This window comes from Brachycentrus maculatus, unplaced genomic scaffold, assembly GCF_059751285.1.
Source record: "Brachycentrus maculatus isolate JH-2025_06_01 unplaced genomic scaffold, ASM5975128v1 h1tg000537l, whole genome shotgun sequence".
Lineage (NCBI taxonomy): Eukaryota > Metazoa > Arthropoda > Insecta > Trichoptera > Brachycentridae > Brachycentrus > Brachycentrus maculatus.
Genome location: NW_028281283.1, coordinates 74,887 through 95,285, shown reverse-complemented (window position 1 = coordinate 95,285; position 20,399 = coordinate 74,887). Strand labels below are relative to the sequence as shown.

The window sequence follows — 20,399 nt, the reverse complement described above, 5'->3', positions numbered from 1 at the left end:
TGTTTAAATTTGTAAAAATACTAACACGTTTATGAAATAACAAACTAGAAAAATTTCCTTATTACACCAAAAAATTCATTTTTACCCCATTTGGGATAATTTACCCCGGTTCCCCGACCGCTGCTCTAACGGATGAATTAAAAAACAAAGACTAAGAGGATCACTAGAAATCATCAAACGTATCTAAGAATACTTCTCCTGTATTATTTATTGCTTTTTTGCTGTTAAAAAAAAATAATGATAACACAAGACATGGACAAACTGATGCGAAAGCTTAGATACCCATCAAGCTTTCTATATGACCAACCGATTTTTATGCGTACATACTAGGATGCATATCAGTCTTTGTTTTTTAATTTTTCTGCCAAAGGGATACGGAAGTACCAGTGAGTACATGTATAAAGTAGAAGATAGCTCGATGATAACTATGTTGTATCTCTGAAAAGAAAATGCAGCCACGCCACTTTGTCTTTTCAGGGATTTATTGTCTGCGCAATCCCACATCAGGTGACTTTGAAAATCAGAGAATTGTCATATTATAAATGAAAAACTTCACTGAGAACCCTTTGGCCAACTCTTCAATAAGTGTATAAGGTTGATGAAACTGGATAAATATTATTTGATAAAAAAATCTTAGTATTAATTTAGTATGTACTAACGTGTACCCCACATAGTTGCAATGCCACTCAAAAAAAGCTGCGAGAGAAAAAAGATGGAAGCGCCTCTTGCCTTTCAACTGAATAAGTCGGACTTGAGGCGAGGCCAGAGCCAATCAGAAGCGATAAGCCTAGGTTAAGTTTTTCTTATATCATAACTCAATGGAATACCTCACGTAAGTACCTACTTTAAATACCAACAGTTCTCTATTAATTCTTAATATTTTTAAAAACATAATCAAATTATGTTTTTAAACAATGGACACTGTTTATTAAATATGACATTTTAAACTTCCACATGCTTACAGTTCGTAAGGAGTTCTATTGGTTAAAATACTTTTCACATAAGAATTCATTCTTCATACAAGAAGAATTCATTGATTGAAAGAAAACATTCTGCATAGAAGATATAAATAGTTCTAAATTCTCTAATATTTTTTTATCAATGTTACACAATTGGAAGATTTTTTTATGTGCACACAAAATATTCAAAGAGATAAATAAAACACAAAAATTCAATGTTTTTAGGTTATTTATTTTCTTATGAACGTACAAGTTTACTTCTTCGACTTAACTTTAGGTACTTTAGGGGCCTTTGTAGCTTTGTTAAGGTCATCGGCATTTTCAGCAGCCTCCTTCAGTTTCTTGGCTCGGATTCCAACCATACGGGCATCAATGCGAGCCTGTGAAAAAAGTAATGGCATCAGAAATTCAGTCAGCATAATTTTTGTGAAAACTTCTTTAAAAAAATCTTAATTTCAAATATATTTAATACAAACAAGCATGGGCAATACGTATAGTGATCAAACCAAACAAATTTAAGGGATAAAAATACAAAGGTTTATAGATACATAAAATGCATGTAGCAAATTTAAAAAATATATTTCTAATATTAAATTAACCTATAAAAAATAATAATTAAAACAACCCCATAATACTTTTTTTTTAAAAAAATCAATTTATTTTAATAATAAAAAAGATGGCGAGGTTCTTCATTAACAGTAACTTCATTTTGACCCCTATCCAATGGTGCATAGGGCACTGCATTGTATTGACACTGTGTTCTATTGATCAATCATTGTACAAAGGCAAGGTGATCAATCGTGCGGTTCAAGTATAGTAGTATTAGTATTTTGCAATACCGAAAAAAATTGAAAAATCATTGAAAACCCTGATTATTTTTTACAAATGTAAATGGTAAAACTCACCCTCTTGAGGAAAGCGTAAGCCTTGAAGGTCTTCTCCTTGTCGGAGATCTGCCTTGCCTTCTGAGTGGGTTGTGGTTGGCGCACAGGCATGACGTCTCCCTTCAGCTGCGTGGCAAGCTTGCACTGCTCCTTGGTAGCCTCTCCCTTGCGCACCTTCTTGACTCCGCGTGGGAACAGGATGAGGCGGCCACGGTACTCCTTGAGGCGCTGGACATTCACTTGCCTCGACTCCACCGACTTGTTGCGACGCCGGGGATCCACTGCCACACCGATAGCACGTGCAAATGCGGGGTACATGTTAGCCGCCTGAAATAAATAAAAAATTCTCATGACTTTACTCGAGGTACATACACTAGTTACCCATTTTTGGTACAGTTTGTGGAAGAGCAGTACAATAGATTCAAAACAGATCTGTCAATTTGTTTCTTCTTCTGTGAGTGCCAGATCCTCCTGACGTCGACTATCACTTGAGAGCAATTTTCCTTGACTTGGGCGGCTCTATACAGCATCTCGACGGTTCTGATCCTCGTCCAATTTTCCTCACCAATCTTCTTTTTTGCCTTTTGTGGTTAGGCGCAATAGCTTGTACTTCTCTCCTCTAAGCGCATGTCCCAGGCAGGACACCTTTTATTGAAAACTGATAGATTTTTAATATTGCAATTTACCTAATGATTAACATTTAAGGATACTTATGAACACGGGTTTGAATGAAGGATAAAAATACCAAGTAGCCAGCTCTACTAAATGTGGGGTCAGGATTGTGATCTATCTACCCGCGGGCCGAGTTGGGACAGCTACGGTGCGAATTAGAAGGTACCTACCAAACTGAAATATGGGAGTGTAGAACTCAGTACATCGAACAAAAAAGAGATATAAAATATTTCTTTACCAAGTTTCTTTATGATTGACAAAATAATTTTAGATAATGGAATGGATACTCAAGAACCAGGACCATCAATACAACTACAGCCAATATGAAAACCAAATTTGGATCATCCTGGAGGATTATCCTTGGATTTGAAAAACAAAATGCAAGTTTAAAAAGGGGGAAGAAAAACATCTGCAATGCCGATATGTAGGAGAGCATTTGTCAAAAATGTTTTCAAGGCCAGTAAAATTTAGTGTTTTTTTTTTTTATTATTTTGAATGTACCACACTATAAAGCATCAATAGACTTGTAACCATTCCTAAGGATTTAAACCATATACAGGCAACCACCAGCCCGCGGGCTGGATCTGGCCAGCCAAGCTATTTTGTCTGGCCTTCAATCATCTTGGCGAAGTAATAGAGAAAGAAAAAGTAATAGTTCCAGAAAGGGATTAAAAAATAAAGAAGACACGGGTGCTTAGTGTTTTTTTTTAGATAGGAGTTGCATTTATTATTTACCTTGCTTATTATGAATGAACAAGGTTTATATATCATTAGAGGATTTTTGTTTCTTCTATCTAAAGACATGTTTTATTTTAATCTGTGTTGGGAACAGGAAGGATAAACTAGTGTGGGCCAATCAGGAACTTCTCAGCATATGCTCATTGTTGTTAGAAAACCAAGTAAAAATCCTCGGGAGACTCTTACAGTGGCTTCACTCTACTAGTTCATGATCGCTACCGCGTAAATAATGTGCCAGCAAATTTACAGATGGAATTTACTCAGCTTCAGGGGGGATTTAGTGCTAAAATCACAATGGAACAACATAGCCCTGACATATTTTTATAAATTATATTTGATGGAAGAAAAATACACAAACCACCAATGTCTTGCAATTCAAGTAGAAGAAAAATCTTCACAATAAATTTTGTGATCAGTATAAATGTAATATTAATACTATGTGGTTCATTACGTAAATGAAAATGTATATATATATATATATATATATATATATATATATATATATATATATATATATATATATATATATATATATATATATTGTGTAACAACAGTTTAATATTACTTTATTATGTTTAATAATTTGGTCAGGCCCTTGACTCGGGTGACTAAATGATAATTTTGCCCCGAATCTAGGAAAGGTTGCCCATACCTGATTTGAACAATCTAATATGACAAGTGTGATGTTGGTGTATTTGGAGGGTGTGACAAACTATATTGATAATAAAAAACAAACTATTGAAATGATGAGGAATGGACTGAATAAGTGGACTGAATGTTAATGCGATTCATTAAAAGAAAACTAAAAATGCATGTGTTTGCTAAATCATTTTTACTATCTCCTTTTCCCCAATTCAATCACAGTGAAGCGCCCTCAAGGTAGTATTATAAGTGCTTTATGAATTATCCAAAATTATTATTATTATGACGCAATATTCAGTATACTTAAATGTATTTATATGCAGAGATTATGGTCACTGCCGAATCTGATGACAGTGATTTTAGTGTTGATTCTGATGATTTTTAATTTTTTTAAATCATAGTTACTTGGGAAGGAGTTACCAAGAGGACCCTCACTTCTGCTCGGAAAAAACTTTAGCCAGAGAGTGTTGTCAAATGTGATTTTGAAACAGTAACTGTGGAGTCTACAGTCAACGAGATTGTGTCATTAGCCAATATCATGGGACTCGAGGTGGATAACAAAAAAATTGAAGAGCTTGTGAAAGAGTGCACCCAAGAGCTGACCACCGAAGAGCTTATGAAGTTGCATCATGTTTCACAGAAATAAATTATGGAGAAGAGTTTGTTAATGGAGGAGGAGGAAGTAGCAGAGTAACAATCTTCTAGCACAATAAGAGAAATGCTGAAAGCATGGGAAACTGTTACATTGTACATTAAAAAGCATCACCCTAATAAGGAGGTGGCTATTCGTGCTAAAAATTTATTCAATGATAATGCTGTGACACATTTTTGCCAAATTTTGAAGCGTGAGCAAAAAGAAATGTCTTAAAAGGGATTAATTATTTGCCATAAATTCATATTTTTATTTACGTTTTTTCAAATCTAAATTATATTCCAAGTTTTTACACTCTTTATAATTTATAAGTTATATTTGAATAAATGTTAAAAAAATAATATAAAAATGTGAGTTTTCTTTCGGCCTGGAACGCATTATCGCATTTTACATTGATTTGTATGAGAATAAATGTTTTGCTTAACATGTAAGATACTGGAACGAATTAAACTCGTTATGAGAGGTTCCACTGTATATATTTTTGTCTTTGATGTATAAATTCTCAAAACATCGAAGTATGTATCCAATGACATATCCCCCAGTCCACTAGGTAGGTGAATATTACACAGAAATCCTCATCGCAAAATATCAAATAATTTAGATGATTTTTAAAGTAAAAAAAATAATAACAAATTACATACTATTTTTTTTTTTGTTTTAAATGAAATAAATATAAAATTTGCAATGTAGTTGAAAAAATAATATCATATATTTAAAAGAAGTATGTAGAAATCCAGGGCGAAGAAGCTGTTGATGGAACAAATGGACTGTCAAAAAACATTGGAAGTGTGTTTGTGACGCCATACATTTGTGATAAGTATTAGCCCCTCTTATTAAATAAAAATTGGAAATTAGTCTGGAATTTCACATTTTACTCGCTGGAGGAATTCATTTAATAATTTTGACATACTGTGCATAATATATCATTATGCAGGTGTTTGAAATTTTTGTCTTTTGTTTAGATGAAAATACATTTCAGTGACGTACCTTGATTTCATCCAAAGTGAAACCACGACCAGCGCGAATCTTCTTGTGATATTTGAATGTAGGACATCTTACGACCGGTCGGAGGGGCCCGGCAGCAGGACGAGGGAAGACAGCTCGGGCTTTTTTCACCCTGTTTTGCTTCCGCTTATGTTTACGGGCTGGTTGGTTGAACCAAGTCTTCACAAACCTTTGCCAATCCTTGTGAAAGTGCCCATTTGGGATCATATTATTCCCTTTACCCATCTTGAAGCTGGAATGAAATTATGATCTGTCAAAAACGTATTTATGAAAACTCGCGAGGAAGGTAGTAGCTCGAAAACTAGGATCACGCATATATTCTAAATCAAATATTTAACGTATCGTTTTATACATTTTGACAAAATATTGGTAGATGCAAGAGGATTTTACGGAAAATAGGATGGTAAAAACCCAGCACTACCTTGTTTTTGTACACCAACCGGAAAAGAGAGTAGCATAGACAAAAAATACTCAAATAAGCCTTAGCGCATACGTCGGTTTATCGAAGTTACTGATCCGAATTTGGAATAGGGTATTTTCACAACATATGTAAAAAATATTTTCCCGGTATCTGTAAAAATCCAATCATTTCTTTTAATATTTTCGTTTGAAAATTCACTTACCGAAAAAAAATGCGTTTTTATAGAAAATACCAAATTCTGAATTATACAAATGAAAGATTTTGCAATCCTAATATTGGAATTTTTCCGTCAGAGAAAAACGAATGTTTACTAGTACCGCTTTTGTTTGGGTTTCATCAATATTTGACTTTTGATTTTGTGCATACGGAATCCTAAAATCAGAAAACATGTGCTGCGATCGTGAAAAAACTGAAAATGTGTTTGGACCGGACCGGAGCCATTTCGTCGTAACGTAACACGTTACGATGCGAGCATTCGTATAGTCAGTACAGCGAGCCGGGCGCTCCATCCATAGTTTTGGATGCTCACCGCGAGCGATGTTACGATGTTAGGGTGGTGACTGACCGGAGCATTTCGTCGTAACGTAACGTCGTAACATCGCTCGCGGCGAGTATCAGCGAGCATCCGAAACTATGGATGGAGTGCTCGGCTCGCTGTACTGACTATACGAATGCTCGCATCGTAACGTGTTACGTTACGACGAAATGACTCCGGTCAGTCACTACCCTTAGAGCATTTGTCCACTACACGGAAGCACACGAAATTTTACCGTCCGGCACGTCAGTTAGCGTTTTAAAACGACGATTGGCTTGGATCGACTTGCGCTTTTGTCCATCTTTTTTCGGATCCGAGCTCTTGATCGATGCGTGAACACGTTGCGCGTAAATTCGATCACGCTAAACTGACGTAGTCACTTTCATTTTTCGAAACCGGACTGCCGGACGGTAAAATTCCGGGTAGTGAACAAGCGCCCTTACGTAACGACGAAATGCTCCAGTCATTCCCTACCATTAGAACCCGGAATCAATGGCAAAGTTACACTAAGCCCAACCGACTTGCTTAACTCATAAGCATCCCTAACTCTTGACTTATTTTGATTTGACAACGTTCATTCCAATTTAATATATACTGGTCATTAGACCCTATTTCATAACAAAATACGAGTGATTTCAATTACGACTGAAACATAAGTATTAACGTCGCATTTGTTCGTAATATATATTTAGTTTTAAAACTATGGAGCGTGCTGGAAAAATACGGAGTAAACAATAAATGAATATAAGCAGTTGCTTCCCTCAAGGGCACAAGGGCAGCACAGCTAGTGTACGGGTTTATGGGGGGGGGGGGGAATAACATCGTGGTATGCATATCAAAAGGCGTAAAGCAGGGTTGTGTAATGTCACAATGGTTGTTAAATCTGTATATGGACCGTTGTATTAAAGAGATTGAAAATATGGGAATCGGAGCAAGAATGACAAATATGTCTGTTACATAGTTGTTTGCTGTATGTGGATGACACCGTACTTCTAGCTAGCAGCGTGAAGGATTTGAGGCTAATAGTGTCAAGAATGTATGATGTATGAATGGAAAATGACCTGGCAACGAATGAAAGTAAGTCAAAGATAAGAAAGAGAGAAGGATGTAACAGAATGCAAAATTATCTTACACAATGAATCCCTGGAAAAGGTGCAAGAATTTTTATTTGTAAGAAGCATTTTCACAAGGGATGGAAAAGTGGATAAACAAATTGAGAGAATAGTGAATGCAGGGAATGGTGCTTTGAACAGAGTGATTGCAAATAAAAATATATCCACGGAAGCTAAACTGGCGTTTCACAACGGAGTGCTGGTATAGACACTAATGCATGAGAGCGAAACATGGAACTGGCAAAGCAAGTATGAACGCTGAGTGAACGCTGTTGAAATGCGCTCCCTCAGACGATTGTGTGGAAAATCATTGTATAACATAATAAAAAATGAGGATAATAATAATAAATAATAAAATTGGATAACTTATATAGCGCCATTTTCGTAAAAAAATACCTCAAGGGCGCTTCACGGTGAATGAATTAGGGAAAATATTATGGTGGAAATGATTTAGCAAACAAATGTGTTTTTAGTCTTTTTCTAAAGATTATCTCACTCTCACTATTTCTAACCATTGGTGGAAGAGCATTCCACGCCGTCGGCCTGCAACAGCAAAGGCACGCTCGCCAAATTTAGTGCGTTGGTTGCGAGCTGGTAAGATAACTTTGCCCATTGCAGATGTTGTAGCCGATCGAAGCGTGAGACGTCTGGAATACACAATTATCGATTATCTCCTTATGAGACGTCTATCAACCAATTCATCTGGAATAATACAATTCTAAATTAATTTAAGGCTGAACTAGGGATTATTGAAAATATTAAGAAAAGTTATTTAAGGTGATGTGGACATGTGGAGCGAATTGATACCGAAAGACGACTAAGAAAATTTATGTGGTGAAAGTAAGCGGGAGAACAGAACGAGGACGGCCGAAAAAGATGTGGAACGATCATATCAACCATATTCTAAAATCTGGTGGTGTCAAACTTTCTGCGTGGAGGGCATGTTTTACTATAAAAATCGTTTTTTTTCTCATTTATTTAAACATATTTAATACAAAAGTCACATATATTTATAATATTCCCGATGAGTAATTTCCATAACTCATTTTGGATGTGAAGGAAGCGAGGAGTGTATGTTACGACAGAAGATTGTGGCGTTCCATCATTTCTGCCTACACCTGCGGGGAAACGGCTTGATAGAAGTAAAAGTTTGTGAATCTTTTGCAAGAAGTCTGCAGCTTTAGTTGTGTAAGAACTTTAACTAACTAACCCCGGTTTGCATAGAAAATAGGTGACTATTAAATAAAACGATTAATGTACTTTTTTTTCAGGAACACTTATGTCAAGTCGAAGGCGAGTTCTATTTCGTTCCTCGCTGTAATTTTCAAAATAGTTTTTGGACAGTAATATCCTAAAATGGAGGAAAGGAATGAAAGTGTCTGTGAAGAAATTACTAACAATGCTGTTTTAGTTGACGAGTCCAGTCCAAAAGAATCTAAAAAGCGAAATAAGAATAAAAAAGCGCTCGTTGAAGTCGGCAATCATGACCAAGCGGAAAACGCTCCGGCTGATAATGTTGAGGCTATGAATAGTAACGAATTTCAAAATATTTCTATTAAAGACCTAAGGATGGCCATGGAAGTCTTGAATTTCCAGCAAAAAACTTCGAAACTAACAAAAGAACCTTTGCAAAAACCTTTCCAATTTTGGTCAACCCAGCCTGTGCCGAAAATGGATGAAAAGATCGTTGTCAACGAGCCTATCGAACCGGAAAAGAGTATTTCTGAAATAAGAGCGGAGCCCTACAGTTTGCCCGATGGTTTCCAGTGGGATACATTGGATCTAAACACAAGTGCGGAACTAAAAGAGTTGTACACTCTTCTCAACGAGAATTATGTTGAGGATGACGATTGTATGTTCAGATTCGATTACCAGCCAGCATTTTTGAAGTGGGCGCTACAACCGATCGGTTGGAGGAAGGATTGGCACTGTGGTGTGCGCGTCACCAAGTCGGGTCGCCTAGTAGGCTTTATTTCAGCCGTTCCAGCGTTGGTCCGAATCTACGACCAAGTCCGTAAAGTAGTTGAAATCAATTTTCTCTGTGTTCATAAGAAGCTTAGATCCAAGAGGGTTGCACCTGTTCTTATTAGAGAGATAACCAGGCGTGTCAACCTTACGGGAATTTTCCAAGGACTTTATACTGCCGGAATTGTTCTTCCGAAGCCTATCGCGACGTGCCGCTACTGGCATCGCTCGCTGAATCCAAAGAAGTTAATCCAAATTGAGTTTTCTCTTTTGCCCAAGAATAGGACCATGCAGAGAACTATCAAGTTGTATAAACTACCTGAAAATCCTAAAACTCCAGGATTCAGGAAAATGTTGCCTTCGGACTGTGGTCAAGTTGTTAAACTACTAAACCATTACTTGAGCAAATTTGAATTAGCTCCCATCTTCCACTCCGATGAGTTCCAGCATTGGTTTATTCCGCAAACTGGTATCATCGACAGTTTTGTCGTTGCCAATGAAGCAGGAGAAATAACCGATTTCATTAGTTATTACTCTTTACCCTCCACAGTTATGAACCACCCTGTTCACAAAACCCTGAAAGCCGCATACTCCTTCTACAACGTCTCCACCAAGACTCCCTGGGTGGACTTGATGACTGATGCGCTGATTTCTGCTAAGAATGCGGGATTCGATGTGTTTAATGCCTTAGATCTAATGGATAATAAGGAGTTCTTGAGTGCTCTGAAGTTTGGAATAGGAGATGGGGATTTGCAATACTATTTATACAATTGGAGGTGTCCAAACATCGTTCCTGAGAAGATTGGTTTGGTTTTACATTGACATTTCATCTTTTATTCTTCAGTGGTGTTACTAGTAAGAGTACATATTATAGTAATAATATCTGGTTGGTGTTTTCCCATGTATCAATTCGTAGAATATCTTTTTGATCATATTTCAGTTTAATAATCATCAGTTGTGTGCAGAACACAATTAATTTTATATTGAGTCACTTGCACATTCCTGTTATAAATGCTGCCATGTTTCGATAATTATTACCAATTAAACATTATTTTTAATCACGTTTGAGGATTTGGTACCGATTTAAAAAAAATTATATGTATAAAAGATGTGGCTAATGTTATTAATTATTGCATTATCTCAGAATTATTCATTCAATATATCTGTAGCCGTGAAATGAATAATGAATTTCCATAAATTTAAGTTTATTTCCTAAAAAATGAACATTTATCATTTTTGATTTACAATTGTTTACCTCATTTTTACCCCGCTCATATTATTTTGAAACTTGTTAGTTCACGTGTTTATCAAAAATGGTCAAATTGGAGCTTTCCTGTGTTGTCCGTGAAACTATTTTGGTGTCCTCTTTCATAAATTTCAGGACTTCTCTAAATTCATTCTGTAAATTTCAGGACTCCAGGACGATAAATATAACATTTTACCAATTTTTATAAAAAATTCCCAGCTGCGCCTGAATGTTTGGCAACCCCTGCTGTAAATAAATATGTAGTAGTTTATTTAACCAACTTCTTCTAATATGTGATGAGATTTTCACATTCTTATATTGTGTTGTGCCATTTAAAATTGAATGACCAGAGTTGTTCTCAATTAGTTTATTTTAAAATAAATATTCAAGATAACAGCATTTGAACACTTGAGTATACACGCCTCAATATTTGGAAGAATGCTTGTGCAACTTATGAAAATATCATAGTAGTTAAATATCTTAAATGAAACGTGAAAGTCAAAAACATTGAGAGTTATTTTCTTTTAATAAAATTAATGGTTTCATCCATCAACTTTTATTAAAGGTATTTCAAATATATAAAAAAAAACAACGAAAAATCTATTAACAATCAACAATCTGAGAAAAAATAACCAACTTGTAATTATAATTATAATACAGAAAAAATATTTTATTGCATAAGAAACTAAACTAACTAGGTTTAAAAATCATTATTATTACACAGCGTTTGTCCGTCTCTGCTGTGTAATGGTTAGCGTGTTTAGAACGCTAGCTAAACACGCTAATCATTACACTGCTGGAGGTTTTTGGTCCGATTCCCAGGGGTTCAAATAAATATTTGTGATTACCTGTACATGTAGCGCAGGATAGATCACCATCCCTTTATGTAAGTAACAATCGAGATCAAAACTATGATGCAGTACCCTATGCACCTTTGGGTGTGGATAAGGGTAAGAAGATGGAGAAGACATAGCATTGAATGCATATGGTCTGGATAAATCCACTTAAAGCAGATTTATTGCTACAACGCTTTGAAACTCTGGAACAAATATAACATCCAAATCTTGCCAACATGGTTGTTTTTTTATACCTAAAAGTAAGGGGGTCTTTTTTTGTTGTTGTGAGGTTTAGGGGTCTTGCATCCCTTATGTCACTGCGACCATATAAAAAGGGGTCTTGGCTTTTGATTTAGTTTGAATCTGGGATGAGTTTATATATTTATTTGTAAATTTAATGCATTAATCTCATCTCCTCAATTACAATCTTACTTACAGTTTGGGAACCAAATTACTATGCATTCACTTCCTGAGCTATTTTATCATGCTGGTGATAAGATTGTTACATTTTAGACGCGTGCACAAGTGCAATATCATTATTTCAAAAAATGGGAGTGGTAGGATACTAATATTTATTATCTGCATACTAAATATATACTATATATATATATATATATATATATATATATATATATATATATATATATATATATATATATATATATATATATATATATATATCTTGTTATATAAACTTTAATTTATTTTGAATATTGACCCCGTTCAGGCAAAACAACGGGTTACAAATGGCAATTTAAAATTTTATAATTTTTTTTGCAAAACTGTCAGCAAATTATTAAATTCTACAAAATAGTGAAAAAACAACACTGAAAATCATTAAAATTTAAAGCGCTGAAGATTTGTTCACCATAAAAACTAAAATGATTACATAATTATTAAATAAATAAGTCTTGCACACGAAACCATGTTTTTTTTATTACACATCATTAACATGTTAATGCCACCGGGGGCTGACACCATACACCCTATTTTGACTTCATTCTTTGAGCTGACACACTCTGTATAAATTCTTGCTATTCAAATTTAATGCACTCGCACCGTCTAGTCGGTGACACGGGCCATCTTTTGAATTCCTCTAATTGTGCTGTGTTGGTTACCCATATCTGACACATGAAAAAACTTTTTTTTAAAACAACGATATTTGGCATAATATTACTTTAAATACTTTGCTGGAGAAATTTTACCATGATAAAATTTTAATTTTTCTCATCTTGTGAGTTATAGTGCTATGTATGTTTGCGCGAGTCATCTATAACAATAATTTTTATTTATATAATCACTTTTGAAATTGACTAGATATAATGTACATTTATAAATATCTTATGTACCTTTCTAAATTTACCTAATATCAAAGACCATTTATCATTCATCTATTTAATTTATTTAGGTGAGTATCCGTTAGGTTCATTAGATCATTTTTGTATTAAATTAGAAAATCATGAAATATTTAGACACCTAACATTACTATTTTCGAGTGTTAAATTTCAGGATTTTGTAAGATTGTAGGCTCCCGAAAATCAAAGAATTCATTCAATTGAATGTTTAAAAAAAAATCTATTGTATTATTTAATGAAATGATTTTCCAGTTTATTCACAAGTATTTTTATTTATTTCTTTAAACTTAATGATTTTATTATTGTTAAGGTAAACCTTAAAAATAATCATTTTGTGCGGCAAAATTATAACCTTTAAAATTTGTCGCATGTATTCTTTATCAATGTATGTATATTTTTTGTTAATTTTTATTTAATAGTCTAGTCCATTTATTTTGAAATATTATAAGGTTGCCTTGTAAGGAAAATGAACATTCATTACTTAATATTAAGTACCATAAAATATTATTGTGAATGGCACCGATATTAAATTTACAAGCCACTAAATTTTGACTATCAACAATTATTTAATTATGATTCTGTATATTTTCCCATGGCTCGTTTCGATGGCTTTATTTGGAATTATCATTATAAGTCAAAGAAACAAAGTGTAGAAGCAAGGTTAGCAATTCCTCAATCACTCTGTATAAAGGTGGAGACTGACCGGAGTCATTTCGTCATAACGTAACACGTTACGATGCGAGCATTCGTATAGTCAGTACAGCGTTCCGAGTGCTCCATCCAAAGTCGGATGCTCGCCGCGAATGTAACGTTACAATGAAATGCTCCGGTCAGTCCCCACCTTATGAAATTTAATGTAATTTCTGTAAAAATTACATGTTTGCCCCAGTACATTGAACTCCAGAAAATATTTAAAATGTTGTATACACAGATTCCATAAACAAGAAACCCTTAACCCTTTGCGATTGAGGGTGCCGCAGCGGTGCCATCAAGAAAGTTTAACCTTGAGCAATAAATACAGCATAATGACCACTTGCCAGATTCTAATTAGATTGTTTAAGACAATTGTAATATCTTCGATAGATATGTAGCGTTTAGGTTTTTCAATCAGAATCCAAAAAAGAGAGTATTTTAATGGGCCGCTATTACATCAACAATTGCAAAGGGTTAATCAAGCCTAGTAATTATTATTAATGTAAAACTCTAATGCTTTGATCTATTAAATTTATTAAATTATCTCGTGGTAAATTGCTTTGCCTGTATAAAACAATTATTGTATTTTGAATTTCGAATAAATTAAGCAACAAATTGGATTAAATCAGCTATTAAATACAAATCTTCTTAGGAGAACTGTGACACAGAAAATTAGAAAAACCTTGTTTACAAAAAACATGTGAAGTATTAAAAAAAAAATTCTTACTATACAGTTACTTTACAGATTCGTTTTAAAAGTTTCTAGTGCCAGTTTTTCTTATTGATTGAAACCTGCACTGAAAAGTGGTATTTTACACAGTTCTGTACTAAATATTTTTTTAGATTTGACCCACTGGTCAAACAATTATTTTTACAGCATTTTATCACCCGGTTTTCAATGTGTATTTGATCAATTATATAATAATATATATAAAATTCTAATTTTGTGTGTATTATTTACCCCATATACATCTTATGGTATGTTTATTTTTTATGGTATATGAGTCATTATGAAATAAGATGCCTGGGTCGATAGATGAAGTGGTGTTACATCCAGGAAATTATAGTCTCACTGTCGAATGGCACTTTCTGAATCTGGTTAAAGAGAATTAGTAGTATAGGATGAGATCAGTTAATGTTATAGGATGAGATGTTAAAAGTGTTCAAAATACTTCCATTTCCCACAGCATATGTCTGTTCCAATATATTTATTTTACATTAAATTAGAAAGATATTGTTTTTTTACCCTTTAATCCAATAGTTATAAAGCTCAGAGAAGAACCAAAGACAAATAACCTAATAAACAATTGAACTATATGTATAGTCCAAACATGTTATGTTGTTGAATGCGTTGCTCGCAAGCCCTAAACGCACTCCCAGTTCTTTTTGAAAGCATTTTCTATTATGTACTCCCAACTACTTTTTTGTATATTTTTTAAAAGGAATCCAAAGCAAAGCTTCTCCTTTTAGAGGCTTGTCTGCAGGTAGGATAGTAAGGATGAGAAAGGTAAATGAGTCAAATACTCCACAAACACCCAAACCAATTGAAAGTAAATCTTTCTTGGATTTAGTTTGCTATTGGCGGGAATCAAACCAGCGATGCCAGTTTCGCAGTCGAGCATCTACCCAACTACACCACTGGGCCTGCCTTTTAACCTTTCGATGGGCTGGCTACTACGATGAATGTCAAAGGTTGCTGGGCATCTAGGCACGGGTGGTTGCACAACACATGAGTTTTTGAAATATTTATTTTTAGTATAACGGTAAAGTACTGTTACTCAGGTAACGGTACAATCCCGTTATCCGAGGCGTTCTGTTCCTGCTGCCTCCGGGTCTGCTCGGCCATCGCATCCAACCTACGGCTCAGCTCAGCGTCCGTAATGGTGTGAGTGGACAAAACGGAGGCACTATCCTCTTCGCGGCCCTCGGGATCCATGCCGGCGTTGCGACCCGATCGCAAGGAAGCCGGCATCGTAGCTGTAGACGGGGGTCCAGATCCGGCTCGAAGGACCAAATGTAACCGACGTTACGTATGCTGTGCCACTGGGGGGCCCGTCGTCTTGGGTACAGCTAGGCTCTGCCGTTGTAAGGGGCGAGCCACTCACCGCAGCCCAGTCCGGTCGGTCGCAAGGAGCTGAACAATATCCACTGGCCCTGAAAAGGGCCTCCGACTTGGGTATCGGTCTAATGGATACCAGACTGAGGTACGGAGAGCAGGATCACAGGGAGATCGCACTGACTCGTGTGTCGAATCGTACTCACTAGCCTTGAGAAAGGCTTTCCAACGGTCCGTTGTTGGTGCAGTGAAACGGCGAGTCAGGCGAAGTCCAGCGACGAATTCTTGAGGCGAAGGAGCGACAGGAACGGAGAAATATAAAGACAGAGTTGGTTTTCACACACTGATTTATTCAGTAAATAAGGCTGCATAGCCGGCACGGTTTCATACCGTGTCGGCGTTTCACGGCGCTGTATAACGGTAAAGTACCGTTACTCAGGTAACGGTACAATCCCGTTATCCGAGGCTTTGTCCGTACGGGCCCCTCTATGCGGGCGACCGCGCTCCCCGCTCTCCCTTCCGGGCGGGCGGAGCTCAGTCGACGCATTTGCCCCGTACGGAACACATCAAAATACATACAAAACACGATGCTTGACAATACGATGCTTAATGCTACCTTATTTCTATGATACTACGATACAATTATTTATCCTATCATATATCTAAGGCCAGATGTCCACTACACCTCTCATGGGGGGCCAAATGTCTGCAACAGACCCCAAACCAACGTGGCAACATTGTCAGCTTTCATAGAGCATTCGCTATTAAGGTAAGAGACCTTCATAAGCTCCACTAGCTTCGAGGGCACCTCATAAGCTTCCAGTACTTTCCAGAGTGTAACTTTGTTTGGACTATCAAACGCCTTTTCATAATCCACGGAAGCACATCGCCAGAGAACATAGTTCCTGACTCCTAAAGGATGCGGCAACACAAGGCATCATATATTTTGCTTTTCAGGTATTTTAAAGATTGGGTTATGAATACCAAATTGGATAAAAGCATGTCTTGCACCATTGAAGCATTCATCTAAGTTCCAAGAATAAAAGAGTAAAATGGTTTAATTATATGTATTAATAAAGAATGAAACATTGAAAACAACATAATTTTACAAACAAACTTTAGCATACTACTTAAATACAGAGTGTTAACCACTGCATACAGGTCAAAATAAAATATTTCTATATTTCTTTAATTTGAAATGTTTATAAATATTATTTAACACATTTATATTTGTTCTTTAGCCTGTGATAATTGGCGCAGCTGTTTAAGAACGGTGTCCAAGAGCTTTTTACGATCACGCTCAGCCTTTTTGAGGACAGAAAATACTGACGAACGATGATCGGCTTCTTTGATTTTTTCAAGTAAAGTGGCTGCCTCCAATGGAGTGACCAAGGGGTATCTGCTTTCTTCTAAGCCTACGTCATGCAGATAGCTGGCCCAATCCCAACCCATAACAAGGTCCAGAAGTTGCCTTAGAGGTGAGAAATAGCAAAGTAGTTCACTATCTCTTACTCCAGGGACAGGCTCACATGCGGCAAACTGCTCACATTGAATAACATCCAAGTTAATTTGATGTAAGGCACCCATAGAAATCTGTTTATTCCCAGGATTTATTACCAAGTTGTGCATGCTGATTGCAATATGTTGACAAGCGGCTTTACAAGCCTGGCCCGCTACTTCATGAGGTAACGTAGTCAAAGAATCGAACATGTTTCTCAAAAAACTAATCATGTCAGTAATAAAACTAGAGGCGTGTCCAGTTGACTCTACAAGTAACCAATTGTAATTTTCCAGCTCGAGAAATTCATCTAGTTTTCTTTTGAGTTTATCGCAAATTTGCTGTTCGGCATCATCACGCGCCACTTTAAACATAGTTCCTTGGACTTGATCCAGCACAGTTTCTGCTCCGGTTATATTCCCAATAAACTGATGTAAATAAGTAGTTGCCCCTTCTAAGTATTGGGTATCAATGATAATCTGAACAACCTGTAGAAGAGCTAATGATGGGCGTCTAAAGAGAGATGAAAGACAACCTGTGAATGATCGAGTTAAAAGTAAAGATGCACTTTGCCTGACATGTGCGGCCCTTTGAGATGGAGAAAGGCCGAGACCGGTAGAAAACTTAAGACAAGCATATATAAACTCTTTGACCTGTCTATAAACTGCAGGAACCATAGATGAAAATGGAAATTTCCTCGGGAATAGTTCTTTTTCGAGACCTTCCTCATTAAATGGAAAAACAAGTAAAATATTATCATAACCTTCAGCATCATTAACTTCAATTGGAAAGAAAGATTCATTGTCTAATATATTTCGAAAAAGTGACACCCAATGCTGCATTAACACTTCTGTGTAATGTTCTGCCATTTCTTGAAGGAGACCAAGAAGTGGCCCTTCCGATAAACCGTAATATTTAAGAGTTGTATTAAACAGAACAATTTGTTGCTTGATATTTAGAATCAGTTGGGGATCAGTGGCTAATGAAGTATGCTTTCGGAGAGACGAAGCTATTTTGACAACAGCCACACTCCACAAATCATCTAGCCATTCTTTGGATACAAATCCTCCACCAGTATTCAATAAATGATTTTCTACAATGAAAAATCCCAGAACACTGTTTAAGTATAAACAATAGCTTTGTAATGATTCATGCATAGACGAATCAGGATCCAACACTAACTGAGCTTGGCGTTTCCTTTGATCTCGATAATACTCGATGAACTCATTTCTGGCTCCCAACACCGAGTGGATATGAAGACATCGGTATAGAGGACTAAAATCTACCAAATCTTGAGTACAGTAAGATTCCTCCCCTTGTATATTCTCTTGATTTAGAGACTTTTTCTTGTTTTTCACAATTGTAGCCAAGTCTCGACCCATTATTTCTTCAGTGTGTTTTTGAGCCTTAAAGCCAATTTGGGGAGTGTTCTTACGAATGTTCTCCAAGAAATCTGTTAAATCTGCCATGGAAGCTTCCCTTATAGATTGCCTTAGTTTAGGGACACTGGAAGAGATATCTGCACAAAACCGGAAGTTGCTGACCCGAGGAAGCAGCACATGCTCTAGTTGCTCCAAAGTTTTCAAAGCGGGATAATACCGTTTGGATTTTACCTGATTAAGTAATTTAGCATAAGTTGTCATAAGGGGTAAGCAAACTGTCATCTTTTCCACTCCGGCCGCTATGTTCCGTTCTACTTGTCTGCCCTGCAGAAGTTCATCTCCATGAACGTAGAGCCCATTAGCGACTGAATGCAGATTACTGTTTAGTTCCTTAACCTCGGAGTACAAGGTTTGAGCGTGTGATCTCACCTCCAGCAGGTCTCTGATAGATTCAATAAAGCCTTGGTAATAAAAGTTACACATGCGCTCTATTTCCTTATCATGCTGCTTAATACGACTTTCTAACTGTTCCATAAATATAGCGTGGCCATTACTTTCATATATGGAACGGAAGGCCGGTCCCCAATAGTCGTCTATCCCCTCTATCTCTTGAATGGTAGCAGTCATCATTGTACTTGTTCCTCGGCTTTACCTCAGACTGCAAAAAGGATGCTCAGTTATCAAGAAGAAATGTAAAATATCACCCATGGAGCAAAGTTGAGTGAGACATGTGTTCGGGGTCCTGGCTTGAGAATTAACCTGGTGACAGCTTTTGACTTGTATATCAGAGTCCCTGAAGGTAAGGAACTTGCTATTAGCTGTGATTGTCGCCAGCCTTATTCTAATACTGGGACCATGAATACACGCCCACCTCAACTTCGCTCTATGAGTGACTTAGTTCAAACTAATTTAACAATGACAAGTTATGAGGTCATATGAAATCTCTGGCTGGAATCATTTCATAATATTTTCAGAATAAATTAATTGCTATTGTAAGAGTTCATCAGGATGAAATATGGTTGTAGGAATTTAATTCCACAAATAAGATGGATTGATAATATCACTTCTTTTTATCTGTCAGATGGCACATTATTATGGAGCACAGAGGCGGATATCTTTGAATTGGTTTATATTATTTCGAGAGAATTTCATATCATTGATTTTTTGCGTTACTGAATTTATTGTGAAAAGCGGGGCTCTAATGCCAGAATACAGAAAGTATAGATTACACCACTTATTAAGTAGTACTGATACATACTTATTATCTATTATTCAGACTAATTGTACGCATATATACACTCCCAACACTTTTTAATGATTTTATACAGAGATTAAATACTGGTAAAGATTGATATCTGTCATATTTGATCGAGTATTCGTGTTCAAAAAATCAACAACAAAAAAATATTCCCATTAAAAAATAGCCTACGCAGAAAAATCAGCTGATAATTACATAATAGCCTTATAAACACAAAAAGAAGAAGAAACTCGAATGGCATGCATGGTATAGAAATAACTCTGAATGAGTTTTGGATTATTGTTTTTAGTTCCAGTCTCTCCACGAGGGCACGGAAAAATTAATTACAGTTTCAAACCATATATTTATTTATGTGAGCTAGGTTTCTCGACATTAAACAATATTAAAAGGAAGAAACGCGAAAGGCTTAGCAATTTGGGTAAAGAAATGAGAGTAACTTTATCAAATATTAGACCTAATATCGCTGAACTCACCTAATTACATGAAATTA

At 36.0% G+C, this 20,399-nt stretch overlaps 3 protein-coding genes across 3 annotated transcripts; 1 reads left to right on the top strand and 2 right to left on the bottom strand.

Annotated features, from left to right (window-relative positions):
• Nucleotides 1-1,170: 1,170 nt before the first annotated feature.
• LOC148301580 (large ribosomal subunit protein eL13-like) lies at nucleotides 1,171-6,000 on the bottom strand. The gene is made up of 3 exons (XM_088273012.1): nucleotides 5,535-6,000; nucleotides 1,865-2,170; nucleotides 1,171-1,339 (listed from the first exon to the last, which is right to left on the bottom strand). The coding sequence occupies exons 1-3, from the start codon at nucleotides 5,775-5,777 to the stop codon at nucleotides 1,214-1,216; spliced, it is 675 nt and encodes a 224-aa protein (XP_088129138.1). The 5' UTR covers nucleotides 5,778-6,000; the 3' UTR covers nucleotides 1,171-1,213.
• A 2,895-nt stretch (nucleotides 6,001-8,895) lies between these two features.
• LOC148301579 (glycylpeptide N-tetradecanoyltransferase-like) lies at nucleotides 8,896-12,288 on the top strand. The gene has a single exon (XM_088273021.1). It carries the CDS (start codon nucleotides 8,977-8,979, stop codon nucleotides 10,405-10,407), a length of 1,431 nt encoding a protein of 476 aa, XP_088129147.1. The 5' UTR covers nucleotides 8,896-8,976; the 3' UTR covers nucleotides 10,408-12,288.
• Nucleotides 12,289-16,100: 3,812 nt separating this feature from the next.
• LOC148301578 (exocyst complex component 6-like) lies at nucleotides 16,101-20,015 on the bottom strand. Its single transcript, XM_088273041.1, has 2 exons — nucleotides 19,910-20,015; nucleotides 16,101-19,309 (listed from the first exon to the last, which is right to left on the bottom strand). The coding sequence occupies exon 2, from the start codon at nucleotides 19,279-19,281 to the stop codon at nucleotides 16,996-16,998; it is 2,286 nt and encodes a 761-aa protein (XP_088129167.1). The 5' UTR covers nucleotides 19,282-19,309; nucleotides 19,910-20,015; the 3' UTR covers nucleotides 16,101-16,995.
• Nucleotides 20,016-20,399: the final 384 nt, after the last annotated feature.